Source organism: Salmo trutta, unplaced genomic scaffold (assembly GCF_901001165.1).
Source record: "Salmo trutta unplaced genomic scaffold, fSalTru1.1, whole genome shotgun sequence".
Classification (NCBI taxonomy): domain Eukaryota; kingdom Metazoa; phylum Chordata; class Actinopteri; order Salmoniformes; family Salmonidae; genus Salmo; species Salmo trutta.
Window position 1 is genome coordinate 245,733 of NW_021822675.1, and position 24,060 is coordinate 269,792.

At 41.3% G+C, this 24,060-nt stretch overlaps 2 protein-coding genes across 3 annotated transcripts in view; both read left to right on the forward strand.

The window, feature by feature from the left end:
* The window catches only part of cry-dash (cryptochrome DASH), a 39,997-nt gene extending 35,872 nt beyond the window's left edge, over nt 1-4,125 (forward strand). Inside the window, exons 12-13 of one of the 2 annotated variants that reach the window (XM_029744507.1) lie at nt 2,742-2,918; nt 3,590-4,125. In XM_029744507.1, the coding sequence (XP_029600367.1) occupies nt 2,742-2,918; nt 3,590-3,697 (285 nt within the window). In that variant the 3' untranslated portion in view covers nt 3,698-4,125. Of the gene's footprint in view, nt 1-2,461; nt 2,498-2,741; nt 2,919-3,589 lie in introns of those variants that run through there. The other variant, XM_029744508.1, reaches the window with a different exon arrangement.
* A 10,063-nt stretch (nt 4,126-14,188) lies between these two features.
* Nucleotides 14,189-24,060, forward strand: part of slc22a13b (solute carrier family 22 member 13b) — a 32,175-nt gene continuing 22,303 nt past the window's right edge. The window contains exons 1-3 of the mRNA XM_029744509.1: nt 14,189-14,969; nt 18,790-18,893; nt 21,912-22,066. Coding sequence (XP_029600369.1) covers nt 14,589-14,969; nt 18,790-18,893; nt 21,912-22,066 — 640 coding nt within the window. The 5' untranslated portion in view covers nt 14,189-14,588. The remainder of the gene's footprint in view (nt 14,970-18,789; nt 18,894-21,911; nt 22,067-24,060) is intronic.

Genomic DNA, 24,060 nt, shown 5'->3' on the forward strand with positions numbered 1-24,060 from the left:
CAAACTCCAAGCATTGATTATGCAAGAATGGGCTGCCATCAGTCAGGATGTGGCCCAGAAGTTAATTGACAGCATGCAAGGGCGGATTGCAGAGGTCTTGAAAAAGAAGGGTCAACACTACAAATATTGACTCTTTGCATCAACTTGATGTAATTGTCAATAAAAGCCTTTGACACTTGATGAAATGCTTGTAATTATCCTTCAGTATTCCATAGTAACATCTGACAAAAATATCTAAAGACACTGAAGCAGCAAACTTTGTGGAAATTAATATTTGTGTCATTCTCAAAACTTTTGGCCACGACTGTACAGTTGAAGTCAGAAGTTTACACACTTAGGTTGGAGTCATTAAAACTCCCTTTTCAACCACTCCACACATTTCTTGTTAACACACTATAGTTTTGGCAAGTCGGTTAGGACATCTACTTTGTGCATGACACAAGTTATTTTTCCAACAATTGTTTACAGACAGATTATTTCACTTATAATTCACTGTATCACAATTCCAGTGGGTCAGAAGTTTACATACACTAAGTTGACTGTACCTTTGAACAGCTTGGAAAATTCCAGAAAATGTCATTGCTTTAGAAGCTTCTGATAGGCTAATTGACATAATTTGAGTCAATTGGAGGTGTACCTGTGGATGTATTTCAAGGCCTACCTTCATACTCAGTTCCTCTTTGCTTGACATCATGGGAAAATCAAAAGAAATCAGCCAAGACCTCAGAAAGAAAATTGTAGACCTCCACAAGTCTGGTTCATCCTTGGGAGCAATTTCCAAAAGCCTGAAGGCACCACGTTCATCTGTACAAACAATAGTACGCAAGTATAAACACCATGGGACCACACTGCCGTCATTCCGCTCAGGAAGGAGACACGTTCTGTCTCCTAGAGATGAACGTACTTTGGTGCGAAAAGGTCGAATCAATCCCAGAACAACAGCAAAGGACCTTGTGAAGATGCTGGAGGAAACGGGTGCAAAAGTATCTATATCCACAGTAAAACGAGTCCTATATCGACATAACCTGAAAGGCCGCTCAGCAAGGAAGAAGCCACTGCTTCAAAACCGCCATAAAAAACCAGACTACGGTTTGCTGCTGCACATGGGGACAAAGATCGTACTTTTTGCAGAAATGTCCTCTGGTCTGATGAAACAAAAATAGAACTGTTTGGCCATAATGACCATTGTAATGTTTGGAGGAAAAATGGGAGGCTTGCAAGCCGAAGAACACCATCCCAACTGTGAAGCACGGGGGTGGCAGCATCATGTTGTGGGGGTGCTTTGCTGTAGGAGGGACTGGTGCACTTCACAAAATAGATGGCATCATGAGGGAGGAAAATGTGTGTGGATGTGGATATATTTAAGACATCAGTCAGGAAGGTAAAGCTTGATCGCAAATGGGTCTTCCAAATGGACAATGACCCCAAGCATACTTCTAAAGTTGTGGCAACATGGCTTAAGGACAACAAAGTCAAGGTATTGGAGTGGCCATTACAAAGCCCTGACCTCAATCCTTTAGAAAATTTGTGGGCAGAACTGAAAAAGCGTGTGCGAGCAAGGAGGCCTACAAACCTGACTCGGTTACACCAGCTCTGTCAGGAGGAATGGGCCAAAATTCACCCAACTTATTGTGGGAAGCTTGTGGAAGGCTACCAGAAACGTTTGACCCAAGTTAAACAATTTAAAGGCAATGCTACCAAATACTAATTGAGTGTATCTAAACTTCTGACCCACTGGGAATGTGATGAAAGAAATAAAAGCTGAAATAAATGATTCTCTCTACTATTATTCTCACATTTCACATTCTTAAAATAAAGTGGTGATCCTAACTGACATAAGACAGGGAATTTTTACTAGGATTAAATGCCAGGAATTGTGAAAAACTGAGTTTAAATGTATTTCGCTAAAGTGTATGTAAACTTCCGACTTCAACTGTATGTCCTACACACACACACACAGACACACACACAGACACACACACACACACACACACAGACACACACACACACACACACACACACACACAGACACACACACAGACACACACACACACACACGCACACACATAAAACATGAACCTTTCGCCCAGAAACAGGCTCCAAACATAACAACAGCTCTATCACTGGTGTGCAGAATATAACACTTTGCCGTGTCTCCAGTTAAGCGAAGATGAACCAGTTATTTTCTGTCATCTCTTGGGTAAGCACCCAGATATCATGGGTCCTGCTACACACACACAACAGTTAGAACAGGCCTCTTATTAATGTACACACACACTTTTCTATCTTATATGAGTTAGTTTCTTTAACAATCTCAAGACCAATGCCTAGGCTTAAAGAAGGATATTTTACTACACAAGCATTAGTAAGGTTTAACTTCAAAATGCCCTCACACTCTCCTCTTCAAGGGGACTATGTTAGACACTAGGTTTGTAATAACTAGTGATTGTCTCCTCTTCAGGGGGACTATGTTAGACACTAGGTTTGTAATAACTAGTGATTGTCTCTCCTCTTCAGGGGGACTATGTTAGACACTAGGTTTGTAATAACTAGTGATTGTCTCTCCTCTTCAAGGGGACTATGTTAGACACTAGGTTTGTAATAACTAGTGATTGTCTCTCCTCTTCAAGGGGACTATGTTAGACACTAGGTTTGTAATAACTAGTGATTGTCTCTCCTCTTCAGGGGGACTATGTTAGACACTAGGTTTGTAATAACTAGTGATTGTCTCTCCTCTTCAGGGGGACTATGTTAGACACTGGGTCCCAGAGCTCAAGGGGATCAGAGGTGGGGAGGTCCACACCCCCTGGACCCTTAGCTCCGCCTCCCTGTCTCACTCACTGGTGTCCCTCAACGACACATACCCTTCCCCCATTGTCATGGCGCCAGAATGGAGTCGCCACACCAACAAGAAGCCGGTGGGTGTTGTTAAAGATGTGAATTTCATAGGAAGAGGAAGTGGTGTAGGAAACAACACTGTTTAGTGGTGTATGTAGAGCAACGTCTCTAGAATGGCTCTACCAGTTATGATTAATGTATCATCATGGGGGAGAAGGGCCTTGGTCAGGGAGGTGGCCAAGAACCCGATGGTCACTCTGACAGAGCTCCAGAGTTCCTCAGTGGAGATGGGAGAGCCTTCCAGTTTTTTTTGTTGATAGTGTCTTGTTTTCCCAGTTTTTTTTGTTTTTAGTAAATTGGCAAAATGTCTAAAAATCTGTGTTTGCTTTGTCATCATGGGGTATATTGTGTGTAGCTTGATGAGGAAAACAATTAATTTAATACATTTGAGAATAAGACTGTAACGTAACAAAATGTGGAAAAAGTCAAGCGGTCTGAATACTTTCCGAATGCCCTGTATATAACATTCAAAGGACCCAAATGGTCATAAGAATAATTTAAGAATTGAATTGATTAATACATTTTTGTGCTAACAACCTGTCCCAGAAATACGTCACTTCACGGTCGTTGTCTCTTGAGACATTTGTTTTGTTATGTGAACCTGTCTTACAAAAACGGTACTTCAAGGCTATTCTCTTGCCACATCAATTTCAAACTTTTGGTTCTAAATGTAAAGTGATCTCTCCTGCAGACTGGTGCTGGGCCCTCGGCCAGAGGAAAGAAGGGTCCGTCCCACACCCCTAAACAACACAAGGACAGAGGAATAGACTTCTACTTCTCCAAGAGCAAGAACTTCTGATGGAGCAGACTGACTGAAAAGACTGAAAGAACTGTTGGGCTTCCGCAAGGAAATGGTTTGACCCATCCCCGCTTTCTATGGGTGGATGGGTGGATGGAGGGATGGAGGGATGGGTGGATGGATGGAGAGATGGGTGGATGGATGGGTGTAAGGATGGAGGGATGGGTGGATGGAGGGATGGGTGGATGGGTGTGGAGCGCATGGTTTTGAGAAGGTACTGCTGAGTGGGTGGGTGGGGTGATACAGACAACTTTTTTGTTTCTGTTTTATATTGCCACTGTTTTATGTTTCATATAATGTTTTATCAATTTCAATTGACTTGTTACATCACAGAACCATTTGAGGTAGTACCTGTATTGGTTGTTTTTTACTCTACGAAAGCAGCCATATCTTTATCATGGTTCATAATAAACATGTTGATGCTGGTCGTAATGTTTCCTATTTGCATTTATTATGGATCCCCATTAGTTCCTGCCAAGGCAGCAGCTACTCTTCCTGGGGTTTAGTATGGATCCCCATTAGTTCCTGCCAAGGCAGCGGATACTCTTCCTGGGGTTTAGTATGGATCCCCATTAGTTCCTGCCAAGGCAGCGGATACTCTTCCTGGGGTTTAGTATGGATCCCCATTAGTTCCTGCCAAGGCAGCGGATACTCTTCCTGGGGTTTATTATGGATCCCCATTAGTTCCTGCCAAGGCAGCGGATACTCTTCCTGGGGTTTAGTATGGATCCCCATTAGTTCCTGCCAAGGCAGCGGATACTCTTCCTGGGGTTTATTATGGATCCCCATTAGTTCCTGCCAAGGCAGCGGCTATGTTTTTATGTTTTTTAAATTCTGATTCTACTGCTGCATCAGTTACCTGATGTGGAATAGAGTTCCATGTAGTCATGGCTCTGTTTAGTACTGTGTGCCTCCCATAATCTGTTCTGGACTGAAGAGACCTCTGGTGGCATGTCTTGTGAGGTATGCATGGGTATCTGAGCTGTGTGCCAGTAGTTCAAACAGACATCGCGCTGAATTCAACATGTCAATACCTCTAACAAACACAGCTAGTGATGAAGTCAATCTCTCCTCCACTTTGAGCCATGAGAGATTGACATTGCATATAACTAATGTAAGCTCTCTGTGTGCATCCAAGGGCCAGCCGTGTTGCCCTGTTCTGAGCCAATTTCAATTTTCCTAAGTCCCTCTTTGTGGCACCAGACCACATGACTGAACAGTAGTCCAGGTGTAACAAAACTAGGGCCTGTAGGACCTGCCTTGTTATTACTGTTAAGAATGCAGAGCAGCGCTTTATTATGGACAGACTTCTCCCCATCTTAGCTACTATTGCATCAACATGTTTTGACCATGACAGTTTACAATCCAGGGTTACTCCAAGCAGTTTAGTCTCCTCAACTGGCTCAATAACCACATTATTCATTACAAGTTTTAGTTGAGGTTTAGTGAATTATTTGTCCCAAATACAATGCTTTTGATTTTTGAAATATTTAGGGCTAACCCATTCTGAAACTAACTTCAGTTCTTTGTTAAGTGTTGCAGTCATTTCAGTCGACGTAGTAGCTGACATGTATAGTGTTGAGTCATCCACGTACATAGACACGCTGGCTTTAGTCAGTAAAGATTGAAAAAAGTAAGGGACCTAGACAGCTGCCCTGGGGAATTCCTGATTCTATCTGGATTATGTTGGAGACGCTTCCATTAAAGAACACCCTCTGTGTTCTGTTAGACAGGTAACTCTTTATCCACAATATAGCAGGGGGTGTAAAGCCATAACACATAAGTTTTTCCAGCAGCAGACTATGATCGATAATGTCAAAAGCCGCACTGAAGGCGTGACAAAACAGCCCCACAATCTTTTTATCATCAATTTCTCTGACAACAGTCATTTGCGTAAGTGCTGTGATTGTTGAATGTCCTTCCCTATAAGCGTGCTGGAATTCTGTTGTCAATTTGTTAACTGTAAAATAGTTTTGTAGCTGGTCAAACACAATTTTTTCCAAAAGGTTACTAAGGGTTGGTAACAGGCAGATTGGTCGGCTATTCGAGCCAGTAAAGGGGGCTTTACTATTCTTAGGTAGGGGAATGACTTTAGCTTCCCTCCAGGCCTGAGGGCACACACTTTCTAGTAGGCTTAAATTGAAGATATGGCAAATAGGAGATGCAATATCTTCCGCTATTATCCTCAGTAATTTTCCATCCAAGTTGTCAGACCCCGGTGGCTTGTCATTGTTGATAGACAATAATTTTTCACCTCTTCCACACTTACTTCACGGAATTCAAAATTACAATGCTTGTCTTTCATAATTTGTTCTGATATACTTGGATGTGTAGTGTCATTGTTTGTTGCTGGCATGTCATGCCTAAGTTTGCTTATCTTGCCAATGAAAAAATCCTTATAGTAGTTGGCAATATCAGTGGGCTTTGTGATGAATGAGCCATCTGATTCAAAGAAGGAGCTGAGTTTGCCTTTTTTCCCAAAATGTCATTGAATTTGCTCCAAAGTATTTTACTATCATTCTTTGTCATTTATCTTTCTTTCATAATGTAGTTTTTAATTATTTTTATTCAAATTTGTCACATGATTTCTCAATTTGCAGTACGTTTGCCAGTCATTTGTGCAACCAGACCTATTTGCCATTCCTTTTGCCTCATCCCTGTCAACCATGCACATTTTCAATTCCTCATCAATCCACGGGGATTTAACAGTTTTTACAGTCATTTTCTTAATGGTGCTTATTAGTAACTGGAATAAGCAATTTCATAAATGTGTCAAGTGCAGTGTCTGGTTGCTCCTCATTACACACCACAGACCAGCAAATATTCTTTGCATCATCAACATATGAATCACTACAAAACGTATTGTATGACCTCTTATACACTATATTAGGCCCAGCCTTTGGAACTGTGGTTTTCATAGATATGGTTACTATGTTGTGATCACTACAGCCTATGGATTTGGTTACTGCTTTCAAGCAAATTTCTGCAGCATTGTTAAAGTTGTGATCAATGCATGTTGATGATTTAATTCCTGTGCTGTTTGTAACTACCCTGGTAAGTTGACTGATAACCTGAACCAGGTTGCAGGCACTGGTTACAGTTTGACGTTTTTTCCTGAGTGGGCAGCTTGATGAAAGCCAGTCAATATTTAAATCACCCAGAAAATATACCTCTCTGTTGATATCACATACATTATCAAGCATTTCATACATTATCCAGATACTGACTGTTAGCACTTGGTGGTCTATAGCAGCTTCCCACCAGAATGGGCTTTAGGTGAGGCAGATGAACCTGCAGCCATATTACTTCAACAGTATTTAACATGAGATCCTCTCTAATCTTTACAGGAATGTGGTTCTGAATATGAACAGCAACACCTCCACCTTTGGTATTTCTGTCTTTTCTGTAGATGTTATAACCATGTATTTCTACCACTGTATCATCAAAGGTATTATCTAAATGGACTTCCTACTAGGACACACCACCTCAGTGTTAACAGTGGTCTTCCTACTAGTGCACACCACCTCAGTGTTAACAGTGGTCTTCCTACTAGGACACACCACCTCAGTGTTAACAGTGGTCTTCCTACTAGGACACACCACCTCAGTGTTAACAGTGGTCTTCCTATAGGACACACCACCTCAGTGTTAACAGTGGTCTTCCTACTAGGACACACCGCCTCAGTGTTAACAGTGGTCTTCCTACTAGGACACACCACCTCAGTGTTAACAGTGGTCTTCCTACTAGGACACATCACCTCAGTGTTAACAGTGGTCTTCCTACTAGGACACACCACCTCAGTGTTAACAGTGGTCTTCCTACTAGGACACACCACCTCAGTGTTAACAGTGGTCTTCCTACTAGGACACACCACCTCAGTGTTAACAGTGGTCTTCCTACTAGGACACACCACCTCAGTGTTAACAGTGGTCTTCCTACTAGGACACACCACCTCAGTGTTAACAGTGGTCTTCCTATAGGGCACACCACCTCAGTGTTAACAGTGGTCTTCCTATAGGGCACACCACCTCAGTGTTAACAGTGGTCTTCCTACTAGGACACACCACCTAAGTGTTAACAGTGGTCTTCCTACTAGGACACACCACCTCAGTGTTAACAGTGGTCTTCCTACTAGGACACATCACCTCAGTGTTAACAGTGGTCTTCCTACTAGGACACACCACCTCAGTGTTAACAGTGGTCTTCCTACTAGGACACACCACCTCAGTGTTAACAGTGGTCTTCCTACTAGGACACACCATCTCAGTGTTAACAGTGGTCTTCCTATAGGGCACACCACCTCAGTGTTAACAGTGGTCTTCCTACTAGGACACACCATCTCAGTGTTAACAGTGGTCTTCCTATAGGGCACACCACCTCAGTGTTAACAGTGGTCTTCCTATAGGGCACACCACCTCAGTGTTAACAGTGGTCTTCCTACTAGGACACACCATCTCAGTGTTAACAGTGGTCTTCCTATAGGGCACACCACCTCAGTGTTAACAGTGGTCTTCCTACTGGGACACACCACCTCAGTGTTAACAGTATAACTCTGGTTCATAGGCACATGATTACTATGTACAACAGCTGTAGGATCAGCAGAGGCATTCAGGGCAGTTAGACAGACATAAATTAGGTTACTTACATTGTGCCTACCAATGCCCCTGGTACATTTCCTGAAGCTTTATGATGACTCAGCAACCCAATGGTAGGGATTAGCTGAGCTGGGCTTGGGTCATTGATAAGTAATTGTCTCAACACAGCCTTATAATGCTGTGAAAGGATCCAGGAACCCAAATGATTTGGGTGGATCCCATCCTCCTTATAAAATGTGTTCTGTTTCCAAAAGGTATTGAAATTGTCAACAAAAGTTACACCCATTGAGCTGCTATAATCACATAGCCAGTTGTGAAGTAAAGAATCCTGCTGAAGCATTCAATGCCACGATTCAGAGATGGTAGAGGGCCAGATATGATGGGTCTTTTATTAGCGTCTAGCAGAGAGATAATCAGCTCTTTAAAATCCAGTTTCAACTGTTCAGAGCTGCCCTTCATAATGTCATTAAAACCCACATGGACTAGGATAGAATCAATGTCCATGTCCTGGTGTAGTACATTCAGGACCAGCTTAGTAATGTCATTAAACCCACATGGACTAGGATAGAATCAATGTCCATGTCCTGGTGTAGTACAGTCAGGACCAGCTTAGTAATGTCATTTACTCGACCTCCAGGATGGGACATTGTTTTTGCTCCAGGAACAGTCCCATTCCTTACCATGGAGCTGCCCAAAACCAGAGCTGGTGAGAAGGACGAGGAGATCATCCGTTCAGCTATTCTGCGTCTCACAAAGACACAGCGGTTGGAACCAAACATCTCAAATTTGGACTCCTCAAAGGACAGATTTCCACCGGTCCAACGTCCATTGCTTGTGTTTCTTGGCAAAAGCAAGTCTGTTCTTCTTATTGGTGTCCTTTAGTAGTGGTTTATTTGCAGCAATTCGACCATGAAGACCTGATTCACGCAGTCTCCTCTGAACAGTTGATGTTGAGATGTGTCTGTTACTTGATCTCTGTGAAGCATTTATTTGGGCTGCAGTCTGAGGCTGGTAACTCTAATGATCTTATCCTCTGCAGCAGAGGTAACTCTGGGTCTTCCTTTCCTGTGGCGGTTCTCATGAGAGCCAGGTTCATCATAGCGCTTGATGGTTTTTGCGACTGCACTTGAAGAAACGTTTAAATTTCTTAAAATGTTCCGCATTGACTGATCTTCATGTCTTAAAGTAACGATGGACTGTCGTTTCTCTTTGCTTATTTGAGCTGTTCTTGCCATAATATGGACTTGGTATTTTACCAAATAGGGCTATCTTCTGTGTACCACCCCTTCCACAAATTAAGGCACACCTGTTAATTTAAATGCATTCCAGGTGACTACCTCATGAAGCTGGTTGAGAGAATGCTAAGCTCCTCCCTGCTCTCCTGTGTCACTCGCTCCCTCCCCCTCCTGCTAGAGCGGCGCCTCTCTCTCCCTCCTCTCACGCTTTATCAGCTCTGGATAATAAAGTAGCTTAAAAAAGACTTTCTGCTGCTTACCTCACTCGGATTGAACAATCCGACCAGGTCTATATGGAACGGGTCTACTTGTCCTTGGTTCCATTCGGAACAGATCTCTCTATATATATTTTTTATTTAAGCATATCAGGTCTGGGTGGGGAAGCCCCAGGTCCATTTCGGAATGGGTCCAAGGCATCTACTTTGATATCACCTACTATTGAAATGACCTTAATAAGCAGCATTTTCAGAAAGTTATATTCAAAACAAAACATTACTTTAAAAAAACAATTTGTTTACAAGCTGTACTTTTAGTTTATGGTTGATGCAGCTTGTTGGCCGTTAGCCAATCTGTGTTTTTCAATGAGTTCAAAACGTGAATGCATCCCAACTGTTATTTATGACTTCACAACTGGTAATTACCACCACCCCACTTGGTTATGAACTCTGCATTAGTGTCAGAGATTCTTTTATGCCTGGTATATTAGGTTACCTTATCATCCCCAGCTTCCAATTGGCTCATTCACCCTGTCTCCTCTCCCCTGCAACTCTCCCACAGTTATTTTTTGTAGTAAAAGAGGCTGTGTAATCTAGGCTTACCTGGTAAATAAAGGGTTAATAATATATAACTCATCTATGGTGGTTAACCTTGACCTTTATCCAAGCTATTTCATAGATAAGCCTTGCCTACACTACAGCTTAGACTCAAAACACCTTCCAAATTACTTTAGCAAACCTTACAAATTACTCACTAACAAACCTTACAAATTACTCACTAACAAACCTTACTCACTAACAAACCTTACAAATTACTCACTAACAAACCTTACAAATTACTCTCTAACAAACCTTACAAATGACTCACTAACAAACCTTACAAATTACTCACTAACAAACCTTACAAATAACTCTCTAACAAACCTTACAAATTACTTACTAACAAACCTTAAAAATTACTCTCTAACAAACCTTACAAATGACTCTAACAAACCGTAGAAATTACTCTAACAAACCTTAGAAATTACTCTAACAAACCTTACAAATTACTCACCAACAAACCTTACAAATTACTCACTAACAAACCTTACAAATGACTCACTAACAAACCTTACAAATTACTCTCTAACAAACCTTACAAATTACTCACTAACAAACCTTACAAATTACTCACTAACAAACCTTACAAATTACTCTCTAACAAACCTTACAAATTACTTACTAACAAACCTTACAAATTACTCTCTAACAAACCTTACAAATGACTCTAACAAACCGTAGAAATTACTCTAACAAACCTTAGAAATTACTCTAACAAACCTTACAAATTACTCACTAACAAACCTTACAAATTACTCACTAACAAACCTTACAAATGACTCACTAACAAACCTTACAAATTACTCTCTAACAAACCTTACAAATTACTCTAACAAACCGTAGAAATTACTCTAACAAACCTTAGAAATTACTCACTAACAAACCTTACAAATTACTCACTAACAAACCTTACAAATTACTCACTAACAAACCTTACAAATTACTCACTAACAAACCTTAAAAATGACTCACTAACAAACCTTACAAATGACTCACTAACAAACCTTACAAATGACTCACTAACAAACCTTACAAATGACTCACTAACAAACCTTACAAATTACTCACTAACAAACCTTACAAATTACTCACTAACAAACCTTACAAATTACTCGCTAACAAACCTTACAAATTACTCACTAACAAACCTTACAAATTACTCACTAACAAACCATACAAATGACTCACTAACAAACCTTACAAATGACTCACTAACAAACCTTACAAATTACTCACTAACAAACCTTACAAATGACTCACTAACAAACCTTACAAATGACTCTAACAAACCTTACAAATTACTCTCTAACAAACCTTACAAATTACGTACTAACAAACCTTAAAAATTACTCTCTAACAAACCTTACAAATGACTCTAACAAACCGTAGAAATTACTCTAACAAACCTTAGAAATTACTCTAACAAACCTTACAAATTACTCACCAACAAACCTTACAAATTACTCACTAACAAACCTTACAAATGACTCACTAACAAACCTTACAAATTACTCACTAACAAACCTTACAAATGACTCACTAACAAACCTTACAAATTACTCTCTAACAAACCTTACAAATTACTCACTAACAAACCTTACAAATTACTCACTAACAAACCTTACAAATTACTCTCTAACAAACCTTACAAATTACTTACTAACAAACCTTACAAATTACTCTCTAACAAACCTTACAAATGACTCTAACAAACCGTAGAAATTACTCTAACAAACCTTAGAAATTACTCTAACAAACCTTACAAATTACTCACTAACAAACCTTACAAATTACTCACTAACAAACCTTACAAATGACTCACTAACAAACCTTACAAATTACTCTCTAACAAACCTTACAAATTACTCTAACAAACCGTAGAAATTACTCTAACAAACCTTAGAAATTACTCACTAACAAACCTTACAAATTACTCACTAACAAACCTTACAAATTACTCACTAACAAACCTTACAAATTACTCACTAACAAACCTTTCAAATTACTCGCTAACAAACCTTACAAATTACTCACTAACAAACCTTACAAATTACTCACTAACAACCCATACAAATGACTCACTAACAAACCTTACAAATGACTCACTAACAAACCTTACAAATTACTCACTAACAAACCTTACAAATTACTCACTAACAAACCTTACAAATGACTCACTAACAAACCTTACAAATGACTCACTAACAAACCTTACAAATTACTCTCTAACAAACCTTACAAATGACTCTAACAAACCGTAGAAATTACTCTAACAAACCTTAGAAATTACTCACTAACAAACCTTAGAAATTACTCACTAACAAACCTTACAAATTACTCACTAACAAACCTTACAAATTACTCACTAACAAACCTTACAAATTACTCACTAACAAACCTTACAAATGACTCACTAACAAACCTTACAAATTACTCTCTAACAAACCTTACAAATTACTCTAACAAACCGTAGAAATTACTCTAACAAACCTTAGAAATTACTCACTAACAAACCTTACAAATTACTCACTAACAAACCTTACAAATTACTCACTAACAAACCTTACAAATTACTCACTAACAAACCTTACAAATTACTCGCTAACAAACCTTACAAATTACTCACTAACAAACCTTACAAATTACTCACTAACAACCCATACAAATGACTCACTAACAAACCTTACAAATGACTCACTAACAAACCTTACAAATTACTCACTAACAAACCTTACAAATTACTCACTAACAAACCTTACAAATGACTCACTAACAAACCTTACAAATGACTCACTAACAAACCTTACAAATTACTCTCTAACAAACCTTACAAATGACTCTAACAAACCGTAGAAATTACTCTAACAAACCTTAGAAATTACTCACTAACAAACCTTAGAAATTACTCACTAACAAACCTTACAAATTACTCACTAACAAACCTTACAAATTACTCACTAACAAACCTTACAAATTACTCACTAACAAACCTTACAAATGACTCACTAACAAACCTTACAAATTACTCACTAACAAACCTTACAAATGACTCACTAACAAACCTTACAAATGACTCACTAACAAACCTTACAAATTACTCACTAACAAACCTTACAAATTACTCGCTAACAAACCTTACAAATTACTCACTAACAAACCTTACAAATTACTCACTAACAAACCATACAAATGACTCACTAACAAACCTTACAAATGACTCACTAACAAACCTTACAAATGACTCACTAACAAACCTTACAAATGACTCACTAACAAACCTTACAAATGACTAACAAACCTTACAAATTACTCTCTAACAAACCTTACAAATTGCTCTAAGAAACCTTACAAATTACTTACTAACAAACCTTACAAATTACTCACTAACAAACCTTACAAATTACTCACTTACAAACCTTACAAATTACTTACTAACAAACCTTACAAATTACTCACTAACAAACCTTACAAATTACTCACTAACAAACCTTACAAATTACTCTCTAACAAACCTTAGAAATTACTCACTAACAAACCTTACAAATTACTCGCTAACAAACCTTACAAATTACTCACTAAAAATACCTTACAAATTACTCACTAACAAACCTTACAAATTACTCACTAAAAATACCTTACAAAACAAAAGTTATATATTATCTACACATCACTATGTATGGAGAATTATCTGCACATTATGAATTTAGGGTAAAAGATTCAGCCCATAACAGGGCTCATAGCCCCCCCTCCTCCCAGTCCTAGAACAGCCCAGTCCTAGAACAGCCCAGTCCTAGATGTTTGTCCTCATGGTTTCCAGCTACACATCTGCTGCAGGTCTAAAGTTCCATTTGGCACATGCGTTCTCCATTCGGTACAAAGTCCCACTGACTGCTGAAGGAAGCAAAAAGAAGCACGAGGGACACATCTAAAAATGCGTTGAATGAATGAAATAGACTGTAAAGGCACTGGATGATCAATTAACTTTAACTAATTAAGTATTTTGTTGAGGCTTTGAATTTAAGTTATTCTTTGTCTAAAAGGTTTGTAGAGTAAGTTATTTTACGCACGCAGATGACCAGGTGACACCTGATAACACTCCTGTGAGTGTGTTGTGACAGATTAAACATTAATTTATCCACCCACTAATGCCCTCCTGTCAATGCAAAGGTGTTAAACCTACACTTGACAAACAATCTCCTATCGAACACTTCCAGCCTGTGTGTTGCACCAACACCTGTGACTGAAGATGAACTCCGGCTTTGGGCAGGTACTGACAGCGGTCGGGGAGTTCGGAACATTCCAGAAGCAAATGTTGGCTGCGATATGCTTCCCGAACATCTTCAACGGGTTCCACATGTTCTGTCAGGTGTTTACGGGGATGAACTTCCCTCATCATTGTAACACGGACTGGATCAGGACACAGGGACCCAACCTGACCAACGATAGGCTGTTGAACCTCACCCTTCCACCGCTGGAAGATGGCCCTGGGTACCAGTCCTGTAAGATGTACACTCCGGTGGATCTGGACTTGGAGACTATTGAAGAGTATGGGATAAACAGTACCATCTCCTGCAGGGATGGGTGGAAGTATGAGGTTCCTCAAGGGACCACCAGCCTGGTGACTGAGGTAGGATCATATGGTAGGGTGGGGTAGGGTAGGATCATAGGGTAGGGTAGGGTCATAGGGTAGGGTAGGGTAGGATAATAGGGTAGGGTTGGGTAGGATCATAGGGTAGGGTAGGATAATAGGGTAGGATCATAGGGTAGAGTTGGGTAGTGTAGGGTAGGATAGGGTAGTATCATAGGGTAGGGTGGGGTAGGGTAGGGTAGGATCATAGGGTAGGGTAGGAGCATAGGGTAGGATAATAGGGTAGGGTAGGGTAGGATAATAGGGTAGGGTAGGGTCATCGGGTAGGGTAGGGTAGGGTAGGATAATAGGGTAGGGTAGGGTAGGGTGGGGTAGTATCATAGGGTAGGGTAGGGTAGGGTAGGGTAGGATAATAGGGTATGGTGCGGTAGGGTAGAATCGTAGGGTAGGGTAGGGTGGTTGGGGCAGACAATGGGTCAATGCAGATACTAAATATCTGTTGAGCCTGCAGACTGATGCCCTAGTTTGAGTAAATCAAATGATGCCACACTATCAGTGATCTGGTGATGCCACAATACCTGTCTTATTCTGTCAGACAGACAGACAGACAGACAGACAGACAGACAGACAGACAGACAGCTCTGGACTCAGTGGGCTATTTCCTTAACGATGTTAGACTTGGCAGCTGTTTCTTTAGTGATGTTAGACTTGGCAGCTGTTTCTTTAGTGATGTTAGACTTGGCAGCTGTTTCCTTAACGATGTTAGACTTGGCAGCTGTTTCCTTAACGATGTTAGACTTTGCAGCTGTTTATTTAGTGATGTTAGACTTGGCAGCTGTTTCCTTAACGATGTTAGACTTGGCAGCTGTTTCCTTAACGATGTTAGACTTGGCAGCTGTTTCCTTAACGATGTTAGACTTGGCAGCTGTTTCCTTAGTGATGGCAGCTGTTTCGTTAATGATGTTAGACTTGGCAGCTGTTTCTTTAGTGATGGCAGCCAGCCATCTGTTTTTGTGTCTCTGTCAGACCTAAATCATCATCATAAATCAGTGTTCCTCCCATTCAGACTGTGTGTCGTGTCCGTTAGTCAGTCAGCACTGTATAGTTGTTTAGTAACAGAACGACTGGGCCCACATGCACTGTCTAGACTACATGTACTGTCTAGACTACATGTACTGTGTAGACCAGTGGAGGCTCCTCAGAGGAGGATCGGGAGGACCATCCTCCTCAGTGAATTTCATAGAAATACATTTTAAAACATATAAAAAGTGAACCTTTTTAGATAAAACTATACTAAATATAATCACGTCACCAAATAATTGATTAAAACACTATTTTGCAATGAATGTCTAAACTAGCCTCAACAGCACTCTGTAGGGTAGCATCATGGTGTAGCTGGAGGACAGCTAGCTTCCGTCTTCCTCTAGATACATTGACTTCAATACAAAACCTAGGAGGCTCATGGTTCTCACCCCCTTCCATAGACTTACACAGTAATTATGACAACTTCCGGAGGACGTCCTCCAACCTACCAGAGCTCTTGCAGCAAGAACTGACATGTTGTCTACCCAATCAAAGGATCAGAGAATGACTCTAGTACTGAAAGCATAAGCTACAACTAGCTAGCACTGCAGTGCAGTGCATAAAATGTGGGAAGTAGTTGACTCAAAGAGAGAGAAAGACAGTTGAATAGTTTTGAACAAATTCATTTCTTTCAAAGTAATGGAGAAGCAAGAGAGAAATAGAGAGAGAGAGAAAGAGAGTCATTTCTTTTTCAGTGTCACTTACTTAGCTATCAAATGCAGCTAGCTAGTTCAAACAAACTGAAACACCCGTCTCAAACAGAGGGATGCTATGTTAGCTAGCTGGCTATAACAGAGGGATGCTATGTTAGCTAGCTGGTTATAACAGAGGGATGTTATGTTAGCTAGCTGGTTATAACAGAGGGATGCTATGTTAGCTAGCTGGTTATAACAGAGGGATGCTATGTTAGCTAGCTGGCTATAACAGAGGGATGTTATGTTAGCTAGCTGGTTATAACAGAGGGATGCTATGTTAGCTAGCTGGTTATAATAGAGGGATGCTATGTTAGCTAGCTGGTTATAACAGAGGGATGCTATGTTAGCTAGCTGGTTATAACAGAGGGATGCTATGTTAGCTAGCTGGTTATAACAGAGGGATGCTATGTTAGCTAGCTGGTTATAACAGAGGGATGCTATGTTAGCTAGCTGGCTATAACAGAGGGATGCTATGTTAGCTAGCTGGTTATAACAGAGGGATGCTATGTTAGCTAGCTGGCTATGACTTTCCAACACAACACTGGAACTCTTCCACGTCAAGGTAAGCTTTTGGTTTTATAAATGTATTGCCACCGGGACCCGCCGATGTAACTGCTTACTAACTGTACACTGCAACGTTACTGCATGATTGTAGGTAGGGGGTTTACTAACGCATTAGTTATATTAGCTATGCTGACTACGACGTTACTTTAGCTAATATGGTGACAACAATATAGGCTGTGTGTAGCTGTTTGGCTTGGAAAGGTTTTTTTGACCTGGTCAAATACAGCTGATGTGTTGTGCATTGAAGTCGACAAGCAAAGGGAAGCATTGAGAGGAGGAGAGCGCATAGATGAGAGAAGGAATACAACGTGGCTGCTATGAAAGTGAGCTGTGTTTACATGTGATCAGGGGTGTATTCATTCCACTGATTCTGTCGAAAAACGTTTCTTAAACGGAAGCAAACAGAACAAAACGGTGATAAACATACCTGAATTTGTCCAATAGAAACTATTGTTTGCAACTGTTGGACTAATGATGACACCCTAGATCAGCTAGATGCAGGAGGTATTGAATGTCACTGTCAGTCCATGTATCACTGTCTGTCATCTCAAATTTGTCTCTCGGCCTGTGTGCACCTATGTTGTAAACTTTCATTCATAGTCTAGGTTGTAGCAACCTCATGATGGGTATAGGGAACATTAGAGTATCATGTAGTAACCTGAACCTGTAGATGTTACATTGAACTGGGTGAATGGAATATCAATGACAGTAATCCAACAGACGTCTCCAAGAACAGAACAGAACAGATATGTCTCTAAGAACAGAACAGATATGTCTCCAAGAACAGAACAGAACAGAACAGATATGTCTCCAAGAACAGAACAGAACAGATATGTCTCTAAGAACAGAACAGAACAGATATGTCTCCAAGAACAGAACAGATATGTCTCCAAGAACAGAACAGAACAGATATGTCTCTAAGAACAGAACAGAACAGATATGTCTCTAAGAACAGAACAGAACAGATATGTCTCCAAGAACAGAACAGATATGTCTCCAAGAACAGAACAGAACAGATATGTCTCCAAGAACAGAACAGAACAGATATGTCTCCAAGAACAGAACAGAAATGTCTCTAAGAACAGAACAGAACAGAACAGATATGTCTCCAAGAACAGAACAGAACAGAACAGATGTGTCTCTAAGAACAGAACAGAACAGATATGTCTCCAAGAACAGAACAGATGTGTCTCTAAGAACAGAACAGATATGTCTCCAAGAACAGAACAGATATGTCTCCAAGAACAGAACAGAACAGATATGTCTCTAAGAACAGAACAGAACAGATATGTCTCTAAGAACAGAACAGATATGTCTCTAAGAACAGAACAGATATGTCTCTAACAGAACATATATTTATCAAATAATAAATATGCCTCCAATGTATTTTGCCAAGTACAACCTATTTTCTGCTGTTTTTGCAGCACACCGTGTCCTTATTATGCAATCTCTATTATGGTTCTCCGTGACTCCTCTGCTTTCTTCTCCTCCTTCCTCCTTCCTCCCATCCTCTTCAGTTCAACTTGGTGTGTGCCAACAGTGGTCTGAACGAGGCGTCCCAGTCCATCTTCATGGCAGGGCTCCTGGTCGGTGCTCTGGTGTTTGGGCCAATGGCAGACAGGTATGGACCCATCCAGTGTTTCCCTTTAAAAAAAAATCAGCTGTGGTGGCAAAGGTAGCAGGGTGTGTGGTGGGGGGGGGTGCATTGCTACTAGCGTTAATGCAATGACAAGCTAGCTGTTCCCACTGAGCCAATGACTATTCATTTAAAATGATCCTATCAGAGCTCTGAAACATCTGCTCACCCCTGGATAAACCCTGACTCATCCTATCAGAGCTCTGAAACATCTGCTCACCCCTGGAAAAACACTGACTCATCCTATCAGAGATCTGAAACATCTGCTCACCCCTGGATAAACACTGACTCATCCTATCAGAGCTCTGAAACATCTGCTCACCCCTGGATAAACACTGACTCATCCTATGAGAGATCTGAAACATCTGCTCACCCCTGGATAAACACTGACTCATCCTGTCAGAGCTCTGAAACATCTGCTCACCCCTGGATAAACACTGACTCATCCTATCAGAGCTCTGAAACATCTGCTCACCCCTGGATAAACACTGACTCATCCTATCAGAGCTCTGAAACATCTGCTCACCCCTGGATAAACACTGACTCATCCTATCAGAGCTCTGAAACATCTGCTCACCCCTGGATAAACACTGACTCATCCTATCAGAGATCTGAAGCATCTGCTCACCCCTGGATAAACACTGACTCATCCTATCAGAGCTCTGAAACATCTGCTCACCCCTGGATAAACACTGACTCATCCTATCAGAGCTCTGAAACATCTGCTCACCCCTGGATAAACACTGACTCATCTTGTCAGAGTTCTGAAACATGTGCTCACCCCTGGGGAAACAACATCTGCTCACCGCTGGATAAACACTGACTCATCCTGTCAGAGTTCTGAAACATCTGCTCACCCTTCAGGCGTTTCTCTGACTCATGTCTGTTTTCATGGCTCTTAAACATGACACATGGGTTCTATTCAGTTATTGATTGTTCGTTCCTAATCAAGTGCCAATATGTTTGGCCAAAGACATCACTCCACTAGTCTGTTGTAGTGTTGTTGTAACTAAGGCACCTTTAGCCCAATGCCCTCAGTGCGTCTCCCAGATGGTCGGTCTAATCAACGGCATCATATTCCTGGATTGCACGTCTCACTGTGGAAATTCAAAACATAAGTTGTAATTGTAAAAGGTCTTCTTCTAGTTCTAGGTTATTAGAAGTTATCGCAGATATTTCAGTTATCCGAGTCCACTGGGTCTTATTGGAGGTTATTAGAAGCTATTTCAGTTATCCGAGTCCACTGGGTCTTATTGGAGGTTATTAGAATATATTTCAGTTATCCGAGCCCACTGGGTCTTATTGGAGGTTATTAGAAGATATTTCACTTATCCGAGCCCACTGGGTCTTATTGGAGGTTATTAGAAGATATTTCAGTTATCCGAGCCCACTGGGTCTTATTGGAGGTTATTAGAAGATATTTCAGTTATCCGAGCCCACTGGGTCTTATTGGAGGTTATTAGAAGATATTTCAGTTATCCGAGCCCACTGGGTCTTATTGGAGGTTATTAGAAGATATTTCAGTTATCCGAGTCCACTGGGTCTTATTGGAGGTTATTAGAAGATATTTCAGTTATCCGAGCCCACTGGGTCTTATTGGAGGTTATTAGAAGATATTTCAGTTATCCGAGTCCACTGGGTCTTATTGGAGGTTATTAGAAGATATTTCAGTTATCCGAGTCCACTGGGTCTTATTGGAGGTTATTAGAAGATATTTCAGTTATCCTAGCCCACTGGGTCTTATTGGAGGTTATTAGAAGATATTTCAGTTATCCGAGCCCACTGGGTCTTATTGGAGGTTATTAGAATATATTTCAGTTATCCGAGTCCACTGGGTCTTATTGGAGGTTATTAGAAGATATTTCAGTTATCCGAGCCCACTGGGTCTTATTGGAGGTTATTAGAAGATATTTCAGTTATCCGAGCCCACTGGGTCTTATTGGAGGTTATTAGAAGATATTTCAGTTATCCGAGCCCACTGGGTCTTATTGGAGGTTATTAGAAGTTATTTCAGTTATCCGAGCCCACTGGGTCTTATTGGAGGTTATTAGAAGATATTTCAGTTATCCGAGCCCACTGGGTCTTTTTGGAGGTTATTAGAAGATATTTCAGTTATCCGAGTCCACTGGGTCTTATTGGAGGTTATTAGAAGATATTTCAGTTATCCGAGTCCACTGGGTCTTATTGGAGGTTATTAGAAGATATTTCAGTTATCCGAGTCCACTGGGTCTTATTGGAGGTTATTAGAAGATATTTCAGTTATCCGAGCCCACTGAGTCTTATTGGAGGTTAGAGGTTTAATAGGACCCAGTGCCCACCATGCTTTCTCCTCTCCTCCACAGGTAGTTAATGAGGCTGTCTCCCCCCCTTTCCTGTCTCCCCCCTTCCTGTCTCCTCTCCTCTCCTGTCTCCTCTCCTCCACAGGTAGTTAATGAGGCTGTCTCCCCCCCTTTCCTGTCTCCTCTCCTGTCTCCTCTCCTCCACAGGTAGTTAATGAGGCTGTCTCCCCCCCTTTCCTGTCTCCCCCCCTTTCCTGTCTCTTCTCCTCTCCGGTCTCCTTTCCTCCACAGGTAGTTAATGAGGCTGTCTCCCCCCCTTTCCTGTCTCCTCTCCTGTCTCTCCTCTCCTGTCTCCTCTCCTCCACAGGTAGTTAATGAGGCTGTCTCCCCTCCTTTCCTGTCTCTTCTCCTCTCCTCTCACCTCCTTTCCTGTCTCCTCTCCTCTCACCTCCTTTCCTGTCTCCTCTCCTCCACAGGTAGTTAATGAGGCTGTCTCCCCTCCTTTCCTGTCTCTTCTCCTCTCCTCTCACCTCCTTTCCTGTCTCCTCTCCTCTCACCTCCTTTCCTGTCTCCTCTTCTCCACAGTTAGTTAATGAGGCTGTCTCCCCTCCTCTCCTGTCTCCCCTCCACAGGTAGTTAATGAGGCTGTCTCCTCTCCCCTCCTCTCCTTTCTCCTCATTCCCCCCCCCCCACTTCTCTCTTTTTTCCTCTCCTGTCTCCTCAGGTATGGTAGGCGTTTTGTGGTCCTCCTCTCTCTGCTCGTCCAGCTGTTGTTCAGCGTGGGAGCAGCCTTCTCTCCCAACATCTATGTTTACATAGCCTTCAGATTCATGGTCGGCACCACCATCTCAGGCGTCGCTATCAACACGTATGTCTTAGGTGGGTACACTGCGATGTTCTACTACAGGTGAAGTCGGAGGTTTACATACACCTTAGCCAAATACATTTAAACTCAGTTTTTCACAATTTCTGACATGTAATCCTAGTAAAAATTCCCTGTCTTAGGTCAGTTAGGATCACCACTTTATTTTAAGAATGTGAAATGTCAGAATAATAGTAGAGAGAATGATTTATTTCAGCTTTTATTTCTTTCATCACATTCCCAGTGGGTCAGAAGTTTACATACACTCAATTATTATTTGGTAGCATTGCCTTTAAATTGTTTAACTTCGGTCAAATGTTTTGGGTAGCCTTCCATAACCTTCCCACAATAAGTTGGGTGAATTTTGGCCCATTCCTCCTGACAGAGCTGGTGTAACTGAGTCAGGTTTGTAGGCCTCTTTGCTCGCACACACTTTTTCAGTTCTGCCCACAAAGTTTCTATAGGATTGAGGTCAGGGCTTTGTGATGGCCACTCCAATACCTTGACTTTGTTGTCTTTAAGCCATTTTGCCACAACTTTGGAAGTATACTTGGGGTTATTGTCCATTTGGAAGACCCAATTGCGATCAAGCTTTAACTTCCTGACTGATGTCTTGAGATGTTGCTTCAATATATCCACATAATTTTCCTCCCTCATGATGTCATCTATTTTTTGAAGTGCACCAGTCCCTCTTGCAGCAAAGCATCCCCACAACATGATGCTGCCACCCCTGTGCTTCATGGTTGGGATGGTGTTCTTCGGCTTGCAAGCCTCCCCCTTCTTCCTGCAAACATAACGATGGTCATTATGGCCAAACAGTTCTATTTTTGTTTCATCAGACCAGAGGACATTTCTCCAAAAAGTACGATCTTTGTCCCCATGTGCAGTTGCAAACCCTGGTCTGGCTTTTTTATGGCGGTTTTGGAGCAGTGGCTTCTTCCTTGCTGAGCGGCCTTTCAGGTTATGACGATATAGGACTTGTTTTACTGTGGATATAGATACCTCTGTACCTGTTTCCTTCAGCATCTTCACAAGGTCCTTTGCTGTTGTTCTGGGATTGATTTGCACTTTTCGCAACAAAGGACGTTCATTTCTAGGGGACAGAACGTGTCTCCTTCCTGAGCGGTATGGTGGCTACGTGGTCCCATGGTGTTTATAGTTGCATACTATTGTTTGTACAGATGAATGTGGTTCTTTAAGGCTTTTGGACATTGCTCCCAAGGATTAACCAGACTTGTGGAGGTCTACAATGTTTTTTCTGAGGTCTTAGCTGATTTCTTTTGATTTTCCCATGACGTCAAGCAAAGAGGCACTGAGTATGAAGGTAGGCCTTGAAATACATCCACAGGTACACTTTCAATTGACTCAAATGATGTAAATTAGCCCATCAGAAGCTTCTAAAGCCATGGGTCAGCCATCAGTGGGCTGACCCATCAGTGGGTTTTGTGGCAGCGTGTTTTGGGCTGCGTGCCTACGCTGCGTGCGGGCTGTTATTTGGGCATTTGTGTTGCTTTGCCCTGCCTTACCTGTTTTCTTGGCAACGTGTGGATTATTTATTAAAATGACATGTGTTCACGGACTTGTTTCTCCTGCACCTGACTTCGACCCTCCTGCTTCCTTGAGCACACTGACATTTAAAGGCACAGTCAACTTAGTGTATGTAAACTTCTGACCCACTGGAATTGTGATACAGTGAATTATAAGTGAAATAATCTGTCTGTAAACAATTGTTGGAAAAATGACTTGTGTCATGCACAAAGTAGATGTCCTAACCGACTTGCCAAAACTATAGTTTGTTAACAAGAAATGTGTGGAGTGGTTGAAAAACGAGTTTTAATGACTCCAACCCGAGTGGATGTAAACTTCCCACTTCAACTGTACGTAACTACCTTTTCACGGAGTGAAAACTAAAGCTCTCAAATTTCTTGTATCAAATGCGAGGTACAGTTGTTTACTTACCAGAAATAAGCTGTGTTAGTGCTGGGCTGGAACAAAACCCTGCACCCCCAGC